At 34.9% G+C, this 11,687-nt stretch overlaps 1 protein-coding gene across 4 annotated transcripts in view; it reads right to left on the reverse strand.

The window, feature by feature from the left end:
• The window catches only part of AP3B1 (adaptor related protein complex 3 subunit beta 1), a 150,214-nt gene that overhangs the window by 22,114 nt on the left and 116,413 nt on the right, over positions 1-11,687 (reverse strand). For all 4 annotated transcript variants that reach the window (XM_027671455.1, XM_027671456.1, XM_027671454.1 and 1 more), the window contains 2 exons: positions 8,411-8,642; positions 5,222-5,306 (listed from right to left, as the gene is read on the reverse strand). In XM_027671455.1, the coding sequence (XP_027527256.1) occupies positions 5,222-5,306; positions 8,411-8,642 (317 nt within the window). The remainder of the gene's footprint in view (positions 1-5,221; positions 5,307-8,410; positions 8,643-11,687) is intronic.

Consider the following 11,687-nt stretch of genomic DNA (forward strand, 5'->3'; position numbering starts at 1 on the left):
CTAAGTTACCGCAAAACAAAACATGAATGGAAAAGTCTAAAAGACTTTGCTCAGGAAAGTCTTGCTGAGGAAAGTACAGCATCTGGCTTTTATGAGAAAAAAGGCCAAAGCAATAGAACAAATGAGAGCAGTTGTCCATGTCCAGCCTTGTTTTTTCCAGGCCAGTTATCTATCTCAGTATAATGGTTTTCTGGAATAGGGCCAACTCACTACTTTAGAGTAATGAAATAAAGAGAAAAGTACCAGATTTCTTGTCCTACATCTATAAAAAACTTGGTGATCTGCTGACAAAGCACTAGGAAAGGAAACAGCAAGAAGCTTGTGAAAACGCAAGTGACAGTGTTGTGAAGACAGTCCTGCATCTCTAACGTTAGCTTTTAATATATTCCATAACATATTCCATTACATAATTTTAATCAGATGCTTTTGTGCAAGCATCTACACCTGAATGCATGCCTGCACTCAATAGAAATACTGACTGCTACATAACTGATCCTATTCATTTACTCCACTTTGCAGGTAGGAGTTCTGCTTGACAAGATTCTACAGCAACAGAGTGAAGTAAGTGAATTTCATGTTGCAAAGAATCTCTTCCTTGGAAAAAAAATCAGAGCAAAATCTTTTACAATAAGATAGAACCTGCAGAGAGCAGACTGAACAAGGTTTTCAAATTTCATTCATGGGATTTAGTTCCTTTAAGAAAATGCTATATTCTTTCTGCTACACCAACCTCTTCTGGAGTAATCAGCAAAATATTTTCTTTATACAGTCCAATGCAGACAAAGTAACAGACAGCTTCCTTTTGTATCAGCATAACAACAATAGAAAAGTATGAAGTTGGTCCTAGCCCTTCTAATGAACTGGAATATATGAAATGCCAATATAAGGTAGCCAGCTTGTGTTTGTAAAAACCTCTGCCACATATCACATTTTTTTCCATGGCCTAATTATTCTGAAAAAGAATGGAAGGCATAGAAGTTGCTGCTTTCATTCCATTTCCCTTTTTTCTTGGGAGCTCTGATTGTATTCTTTGCACTTAAACCCTAAGAAAACTAGCAAAAGAGACGCATGGCATGGACCCTTTCCCTACGCCAAGCGGTTTCAAAAAAAGCTAAACAACACCCTACATATCGTTCAAAAGAACAGGGAAAAGAAGAGAACAGGTTCTCCAGAAACTGTTCTTTCATAGTTTTGGGAACAGCCAAGAGAGTTTGTAAAGAGGGGATGAAAAGGGAAGAAGAGGCAAAGACAAGCTTTCTTCTTCAGCTTTTAATGTTGTAAAAAGGAGAACTCCCCTTCACCTTTCCTTATTCATCAGATACCTACAAGAAACTGGAGATTTGCCTACTGGGATTTACAAATGCAGATAGGAATTCATAATGCTAAATATACGTACACAAGATAGGATAAGGGCATGTATATGCTGTAATCTTCTGTGTCTCTATAACCTTCCTTGTCTTTTTTCTCAAGGGATTCAAATGTCTTCATTCCAAGGACCCATGGCCAAATTCTGACATGGCAAAGCTCCCAAATCTCTGTTCAGATATCTCAGAAAACTGGTAAGCTAAAAGACCTGAGAATATCTGAAAAGTAGAGACAAGCAAGACAATAAAGATAGCATAAGAGGTAGTGGTAGGATTGCTAAGGTAGTGATCACTAGGAGCTCAAGGATTCAAGAGAAGACACAATGATGTAGAAATCTTGAAAATCTGACAAGGGAAAAAAAAGTAATTGCACAGTCAGTGGAGTAGTGCAGTTAGTCTGTTGCATCAAGGATACATTCCAACCTTTGCTCAACTGCTCAACTTGCTCAACTGCTCACCCTTTGCCTACCTGCTTACCTAAGGCTGAGGTCTCTTTCTGGGATGGTGAATATACTAAAATTTAACTAGGATTCAACAAGCTAGCAACCTACATTGCAGGTGAGTTAGCTAATAATAAAGTGCTTTAAGCTTCTAAGCTGTGTATATCCTGCTTGCAGAATGATAACAAAGTAACCCAAAAAGACAGAGTATCACTCAAAAAAAATCTTTGAAAAGACCAAGTTCCTCATTTATTCCTCTTTAACATTCTGCTTGAGAGGCATTATCATGCAGAACACCAGTGTGGCTGAAACAGTCTGCCTCTGCAAGGAGGTGGCACAAGAAAAATAGCAATGAAGAGATATTCTCCTTACAAGTACATAGTGTGAACAGTCTAATACACATTCTAAATAAATGCATTAGGCACAGTTTTCAAGTTAAGGGGTTTCACTTCTTTTTAATTAGATATGTGATCTTGGTAAGCTTTGCTTAACAGAAACAGTATTTGTGAGGGAGGTCTTTCAAAGCTCAGCCCTTCAAACTTCTCTTTAATACAATTTCTCCTTCATTGTCCTTGAATCTGTACAACAAATTGAGAAAAAGATCTAAATATTTTATGGCTCTTGTTAGGTTTTTTTCTTTATACAGTTTGTATTTATCGAACCAATAGTACCACAGCACATCCCCTAGCAGAAAGGTAGTGTTTGCTATGCAAAACACACAGTCCATGATTGGCATCTAAGACCAATTGATCTACCCATTACCACTACGTCCCTACCCCCACAAGCTTTACTACAAAGCTATTGATTTAAACACTGCCGATCGGTTTCCATTTTCTGATTTTGGGCAGGCCAATTAAGAAAGTGAGTAATTGTGATTACACCACTTCAGGATCAATTACATTTGATGCAAGATAAAGTGCTCCTCTTAGAACAACATAAAGAAAATTGTTATGATCAGGAACACTTTACTGCTGAACATGCTTCTAACAAAAATGCAAAATAACTGACAATGTCTTTCATAAGGATATGTTAGTAGGAAATACAGGAATATCAAAATATTTCACACAGTATCTCAACTATATTTTGCCTAACTTCTAGAAGTCATTCCTTCTTTTGGATAAAAGCTTTTTAAGAAGTATGACAAGTTAAAAAGGCTGCATCTGAGTTGTCTAAGACATTGCTCCCAAAACATCACACTGCACAATTTCTCCAGTGATATTGCAGATGAGTAACATTTTGAACAGCATATGTTTTCAAATAGCAAATTTAACGCAAAGAACATTTTACCTATTATCATACTATTTTCTAAGAACTAGTGACAAAGAAACAAGGCCCTATCAATTAGCAAAGGAATAAAGTAAGCAATTCCTATTCTTAATTTAATTTTAAACCTAGCTTGAGCGCTTTGTCATTGGACTCACATTGTCTAAATCATTAAAATGAATACACCACTGAGGTCTGAGGCAAATCTATCTACAGTGATGTTACTCATAGTCTGGTTGGTGTTCAGGAATATTGATCTGTCTTGTTTGTCTAACAGGAAAATAATAAACAATTACTAGGCAATGTTGGAGAAAGTAATCAGTTTTTATATATCACTAATACAGCAGACCTCCCAAAACATAAAGGTGATGATCTGCATAAAATCAATGTGTTATGCTACATTGCTTATCCTCATCACTGCTAAGATTCTTAAATAAATGGTGTAAGTTTGAAATCAAATCATTGGTATACTGAAAACACGCACTTGAAAGAAAAATATCTGCTCTATTTAAAAAAGAATGTTTCTGCTTGATAAACTGAGAATATTCTATTTTAAAAACCTGAAACATATTTAGGAAAAGAGAGCCTATCATTTTGAAGCAATTTTGAAATTGCACTCTGTAGAAGGGAACTTCCTTCCCAAACAAACCTAGCATCAGGCAACAGTTCAAAGCTGTTTCCAAATTCCAGCAAACAGTATACAGACCAGCTATGACAATATGATGCACATAAACTACATGCTGCAGACATCTTGCTGGAGGTACAAACAGGTGTAAAATGACTACGTAGGAGTATCTATTGTACTGGGAAATGTTTGAGAAATGGAAAGAAAAAATTCAATAGTAACAACTTCTTGCCCCTAGAACAAGCAATCTTATTTTAGCAGTACTTTTGGAGTCACTAGGGTACATCTCTATGATTAATATTTTCTTGCTGTCTTTAATAACCTGTAAATTGCACAGGCTGTAGCAGTAGTACACTAAAATTGCTACAGTACTTAAGAAAGGGGTACAGAACTTTCTCAAAGGGTTTCCCTTAAACTGGATTGCAGAAATGTGAATGTCTCTTCGATACCTTTTTTTTTTTTGTACAGAACATTGAAAACAGTGATTCTTGCAACAAAACATGTAAAATCCCCATTATTTCAAAATGTGTAAAAAAAAAAAAAAGGACGTACAGATCTATATACTGCTTTTGCACAGTTTCAAAGACTACATAAAAGTGAACAGCTCTAAAAGAAGGTTTCCCCCTTCTATTCTTTCCCAGTGTTTGGACATCACTACTATAAATTTACCCTGCTTTCAAATGCTAGTTTATAACAGAATTCTCACTGGGTGAATGGGTTCCCTGTTATCCTAGAATGCAGAAGGAACTCAAAGAAAGGAGGACCTTGAACATGCCAATAAAAAGCACAAAAAACGTAAATCAAGAATGTAAGACAAAATGTAGTCGGCTAGCCAATTACTTGTTTTCATTCTCTCACTATTTATTTAAAAGAATCTACAGCATGAGGATAAACTCTTTAGGCCAGCAAGTTTTGGAGGTGGTTTCATGCAGTCATGTTACATAGATCACAAACAGCCATAATAAGCACTTGAGGTAGTAAAATTGCTCACACTAAGTGCTTTTATGACTTGCAATTTCTTACAAGGCAGAACACACACAAAACACTACAGGAGAATAGTCAGACCTGACTGCTCCTTTCAAGAGGGCGTTAATAAGAAGAATCCCAAGAAGAGCAGACCAAAGAAAAAAAAAGCTGAAAAACAGAGAAGTAATTCTAAATCAAAAGAAGACTTAATGTTTCTGCTTAGTATCATTTACACCAAGGGAAAAACTATGCCTCCCAAACACAATGTGTCAAAGAGTTTTTGAGTGTAAACACATGATTTCAAACCTAGATTTGGGCTTACTATCAAATCTGTGTTTTGAGAAGCAAGTGCTAAAAAAAATTTGAAGGCCGAAGAAAACATGTAAAACTGAACACTAATCATGTATTATTTCTCTAAGAACGTGTTGGGTATACATCATGCTATGAGTTTTGTTTAATTCTCTAAATATTTAATGAACAGCAGGACTGCTACTGGCAAGTAAACTTCCAATAAACACTACTTTTGCCTTCCAAGAGCCAAAAATTACCCTCCCCTAACTCACCATAACTGGAAACCGGCTGTCTGAGTAGAATCACAGAAGTCAACACCCATTGTAACGGTAGTGGATCCTCCAGGCTCAAGGCACTCTAAATGAAGAGATTTGTAACAGGTAAAGTATCCATGCAAGGCAACAGAAGACCCCAGATGCAAACAGTCAAACTTCATATAATTAAAAACATATGTTAACAAAGCCCAAAAAGCTCCATAAGAAAAGAATCAACAGCTGTAGTTTTATTTCAAGAAGGTGTCACCAAAATGTCACACTTACACATTTAAGTGTCTTAGATTCCCCCTCCCACACAGTTAGTGGACATGAAATGTTGCCATTTCAATCTTACAGCTCTATCAACAAAATAAGGATTTGTATTAGATAACTGAAGAAAATATTTTATAGAAAAAAACATATTGAAGTTACATCCTTTTAATTCTGTACAGATCCAGCACTGAGGTTTCATTTTCAATAACACCAGTTTGCAGATTTAGTTAGTAAATAGCAAAACACAAGAACTACTATTAAAATTTACATTAATACACACAGTAGTGGAAAATGAGCTGAACTTAAACTATTTCATAATTTCCGTGGTTTACTAATGTCTCAATATTCCAACTGCATTAGTTGGAAGGGAGAAGAAAGATTATAAACACAAAATGGAAGACCATTTTGTGCTATACAAGCAGTATATATATATGTGTGTGTGTGTGTGTGTGTCACAGACACTCTTGACAGTTAAGATATCAAGAGATATTATCATTCTTAGCTTCTTGACTAAATCACTACACTATTTCCTTAATGTTGTAAAGACAAAGCTTTCTTTAAAGGCTTTTTCTTTTAAGCTCTAAGTAGAAGTATTAAAAACAAGCACCAAATCAAAGTTTGACTTCTCAAGATTACAACAAAGAAAAGCTAAAAGCACAGTTAAAAGAAAGGAATTCAAATAAAAAGAATTGGACAGGCAGAAAAATGTCCAATTTCCAGACTATTCATAACGTATCTGATGCTTTTCAGGAACTGAAAAGTAGGCAACTGTTCCATGACAAAAGGAAACAAAATTTAACAATATCAAGATTAAGTTTGGAAAAATACGGAAACATGGAGTTGATGCAGTAAGGCAGAATCTAAACTAATGCTAGGGAATGAATGAAAAACAAAGTATTCCACAGAGTCTGTGTAAAGCATTGAAAGATTACAGGGTCCAGCTCAAATTCAGAATAAACTTTACCAAAGTCTTTGAGCTTAATGTTTTCAAAGGGGTTTCAAAGGCAATTAGCCAACAAGAAAATGTGCAGGGGGACTTCAGTGAAATAATCTGGACCATTTCTACTGGAAAAATCAGGACAATTGCTAACAATAATTGCAGTGAGTGAGGTAAAACTAGGTTTATACTCCAGTAGGAATACCTGTCTACACTGACACTTCTCTTGGTTCTGCTGGGCAAATTATAGGATGTGTTTTCCAAATGCTGGAAACATAAAAGAATAAGAACAGGGTATATGAACTTTGTTCTAAATAAAGTGACAAAGAATACTGAAAATTTGCATTTAAGCAAGAAAAGTAACATTTTTTGAAGGAACTACAGATGATGTATAGCTAATTTTCTGCAGAAGAAACCAAAAGCTTCACAGGACAGATAGCACAATGTCCTTATTGGAGAAATAAATACTTTAAAGGGTAGGATTGTTTTGTGGAGTTCAAGAAATCTTAAGTGGACCATTTATTAATTCAACTTTTTTTTTCCTCCATGGTTTTTATGTGAGACACGTGAATGCTATTTTTAATTGACTGTTATTGTGGGTACAGTACCTCCTGATCCAATCTACAGTGTTACTAGATTTCTACTTGTAAGCCTTTGTGCTTTATTTCTTTAAATGTTTTAAAAGGAGGGATATACAATAAAGCTGATGGTCAAAACTAACTTGAATTCAGAACTCTGAGCAGGACTTCTTATCTTGAGAAATAAATATAAAAACCAAAATGATTATTATTATTAATTAGTATTAAAACAAAGACTAATACAGTTCCTAAATGTAACTGTCCTGACAAAGTATATCATTACCAAAATGGAAGTAGTTCCATAATCTTAACTCTGAAATAAACTGTAGCATTGGACAACTTGGTGTAAATCTGTATAACCTTTACAATGTTAAAAAAATAAGTATTTTAATAGCATAGAGCCATTTAATACCGACAGTCTTAACTACTTAAAGCAAAGAATACTCTGTACTTCACTACTGTGCTTTAAAAACACGCTCATGTATTCTTCTAATGTGATACAGATTCACATAATAATGTAGCTCATTGAAGGAGAAGAAATGCGTCTAAAGAAATAGGAGCTTGTGTCAAAAAGGAGCATGTCTGTCCTTCCCATTTGTATTATGCAACAGACATTTTCGTTCCTTCTGACTACACCACAGTGTCCTAAAAAAAAGAAAGTAGGTTGCATGCACAGATACTACTCTTGAATAAAAGTTGCTATGATCTGTGTTCTTTCTCAGGTTTTATACTCCTTTCCACTAATAGAAATTTAGCAAAAAACCCTTGTAATCAGATGGTAGAAAATGAAACAACTTAGGTTTGGGCTGACTGCAGCATTGCTTTCTATCCAGTCTAGGCAGACACACTTTGTGGAAGTATGGTAGATATAAGCTAAACTAAAACATACATTCCTTCTCTACTTGCATAAGCTCACAAGGAAAAAATGACAACGCTCCGAGCCACCAAAATACACATTACATCTACAAATTTACTTAAAGTTTGGTAAGAAACAATTGTGAATATATAAATCCTCATTTTTAACAATATCCCATAACAGACATTCTAGACTAAAGCTGTCAGAAAATCAAAGTTTGTCAGTATACAGAAAAATGTTATTGTATCAGCTGGAAGAGCTGTAACATAATTGATATTTGAACAAGCAGGTAAGCTTTCAGGCATGGAAGTTCTGATCTAAGGAACTATTTTCAAAGTCAAATACAAGGGAAGCTGAATTAAATTTTTGTTAAAATCAGACTATCTAAGAATAGATAGTTGCATAAGTGTGTGTATGTATACCTACATACACACGTATACATACATACACACACACACACAGATATATATATATATATATGAGTATATGTATGGCTATGCAAAAACACTTTCCTCTATTTGAAATGTTAAGAGTCTGTATTTTTAAAGATAGGATATGATTACCTATTGGATTAAACTCATGCATCCTCATGCCTGGAGGTAATTTCTTCTCCTCGATGTGAATATTCTCTATCTTCTGATCGGTTGTATTTGTTACTGTCACTTGCACAGGTACCATATGATCACCAAAAAGGCCTGGCTGTCTTGAGAAATAATAATGAGCTGCTAATCCTTTTCCACTCATTCGATGAAGCAGTTCATATGTTTTTGTTGGCACAGAGACTTGAGTAGTGACCTGTTAAGTACAAAATAACAGTTGGCAAATGTTGTAAGTGAAGAACAAACAAAATAACAATTAAATATTGCACTTTTCACTCAGCTAGAACACCTGCTTTCAAGTTGGAATTTTAGTGAACCAGAAACATGTAAGGACATATTCAAGTGCATAAAAAAACTGCAGTAATAGATATCAGATAACAGAGCCTAACATTTCTGGTGCTGAGAAAAAGCAGCTTCAACTTCATTGTTATCTTTCTCACTGTCCACTATAGTAATTTTTCATTTTTTTAACTCTACAGTTATCTATTAAATTATCAGGATTTTTAAGAGTTACAGTTAGAATAGTTATGTTTTTTCCAGCAAGAAACATTCTATGCATGAGAACTACAGGGTGACCCCAAGCCCACTGTGTAATGTGAAAGTGTAGTGAGAAATTGTCCTCTGCTTCTGTTGTTAAAACCACAAAAAATGTCACCTAATAATTACACTAGTGAAAAAGCAAAAATACAGTTATAAAGAGCAGAAGGATGTTGCCACTTTTTAAACAGTCCTGCCGCTAAAAGCAGTAAGAGAAATCCCAAGGATCTTTGGGTCCATTCTATCCTGCAGAAATAGCATTAAAAAAGATATTCAGTGTGCAAACATTCCCAGATACTACTGATAAGGAGATCTGTAATCATGAGCTCAAAAGTACAACACTAAGGCATATGTAGAAATCTGCATAAAAGTGAATCTGAATTCTTTAAACAAGTTTTAAGGAAAGGTTAGGGAATTACATGAAACAAACACCAAACAAACAGAACGCAGAGGTTGAAAAAAGCCAAATGCTCAGCACAAAAATCCCATTTGTCTGGTCAATTCTCTACGAGCTACTGAACTTTACAGTAGATCTGTTAGATACACCTGTTAGATACACTGATGAGTGTCCCTCTTCTTTTGTCCTACCCACAACCCTGAACGTGTAACTAAGTGAAAGAGACAACTGCAGATAGCAGGCTGTTCAAGACTCCAAGCAGCTAAGCAAGGAGAATGAGTTTTCATATTGCCTTCTCTACAAAGCACTTGCAGGGCTGCTACATTTTCCTGACCAACATATTTAACACTGAGGGCCTTGTCTAAAGGCTTAGTGAATACTTTCAGTAATAGAAGAATAATAGGAGACAAAGTAAGAGCTGAGATTTAAACCCACAAGGTATTACAGAAATGGCAGGGCATCTGGAAAACTTAAGGTTGCAAACTATCCTGTTGAAAAACTTGGAAGTTAGCAAGTATGTAACAAAACTTGATTTTCATCTCTGAGCACCAGTTTCTGAACTGGAAAGCCAGGCTAATAATATCCATCACCTCAAATGACTATCTGTGAAGGTCAACTAATAAATGCTTAACAGTGTGAGCACTACCACTGATGAAAGCTGAAGAAAACTACACGAGGAACCGAGTGAGCATGTTTTCTCAGGTGGCTTTGGGAGGTGCATTAAGTTTCACACATATCATACTGAATGAAAAATAAATAATGAAGGAAAAAAGGAAGAAAGGATTCTCATCCCCTCAAAACAACCACTATGTGACTGTAATTAGAACAACACATGCAGGATGTGACCACACAAACACCTCTGTAAAACCTTCCACATCAGATTTCACTTTCAACTTTTTATGTAGTTGTTTCTTTCTTTAACATACAAAAACTCTGGTATCAGTGTTTTTAGAAACAAATTAATTATCTACCAGTAGTCTTAAGTACGAAGACTAAGGGCAGTTTCAAAACACCTCTGAACTGAGGAAACTCCACACCACCAAACTTCGAATATGTACAATTTGCTAATACTTTTAAAAAAAATTGCTGAAGTTCAGTCATTTTCTTCACCTTAAAAATATAATATAATGTTCTCAGGGACAACATTTTTAACTTTCCCATATGATCAGAAGAAAATACAGCTGTTTACAATAGAACACATACTATAAATTTCTGTACTTCTTCAAATAATAGTAGCAATACCACTTGAAGAATATAGGCATGGTATTTTTAAATTCAGTCAATTTTTTCAGTCCAATTCCTGATTTCTGACAAGCATGGAAATATCTAATACTTTTGTCCAAGAACACAGTTCAGTGAAAGCTTACAAAATCCACAACAACCAGGTATTTTTTTACTCCAAAGCCATTTCACATGCATAAAAATATGGTAACATTAGGGTTACTTTATCTTTAAATTATATTTATAAAATAATAACCTGTTTGACATCACATGACCAGATTTACAGCCAATGCAAAATGTATGAAAAGGTACAATTTGTATGGACCTTCACAGTTACTCAAAATTCAAAACCTCTTTGAATACAACACCCAAACTTTCACAGATTAATACTCTGCTTAGTTTTCTAGAAATAATTGACAAGGTCAAACCCTCAAAAAACAACTCAGTTGTCCGGAAATAAGGAATTAAGTACTTTGAATGATAAATATCTTATTGGTACACAGAAAGAGACAATAAGAGTAAGAAGTTATTAAGCAGTCAAATTAGCACATTACTTAAACCACTGTTCAAATAATGAACAAAACTGAAGTTTTAAGACGTAATTTAAGTCTTATTTTTAAGTTTAAGCTTAGTCTTTAACTTTTATTATTCATTTGAATGGGACCTGAATAATGCAAAAGTTATTTCATGAAATGGTTCACCCATTTTACATTAACAAACTTAGGACATACGTTTAACTCATGTTAACACAAGTATTTTGAAGTACACTAGCATCTCTGTGCTAATTTACAGCTGGTTTTATTAGTACTATTAATAGGAATGAAAACATAAAAAGTCAGTAGTCCAGTCAAGTCCAGTCAGAAGTCCAACATGTAGATACACAGAATCATATACTCATTAAGGTTAGAAAATATCTCTAAAATCAGGGTCCTACTGTTAACCCAGCATTGCCATCTTCCCCACTAAACCATGCTCCCAGGTGTCACATTTACAGGCCTTCTGAAGACTTCCACGAATGGTGATTTCACCAATTCCTTGGGCAGCCTATTCTAATGCTTGATAATTCTTTTAGTGAAGACATTTTTC

Source organism: Neopelma chrysocephalum, unplaced genomic scaffold (assembly GCF_003984885.1).
Source record: "Neopelma chrysocephalum unplaced genomic scaffold, ASM398488v2 Primary Assembly neopelma1_97102, whole genome shotgun sequence".
Classification (NCBI taxonomy): domain Eukaryota; kingdom Metazoa; phylum Chordata; class Aves; order Passeriformes; family Pipridae; genus Neopelma; species Neopelma chrysocephalum.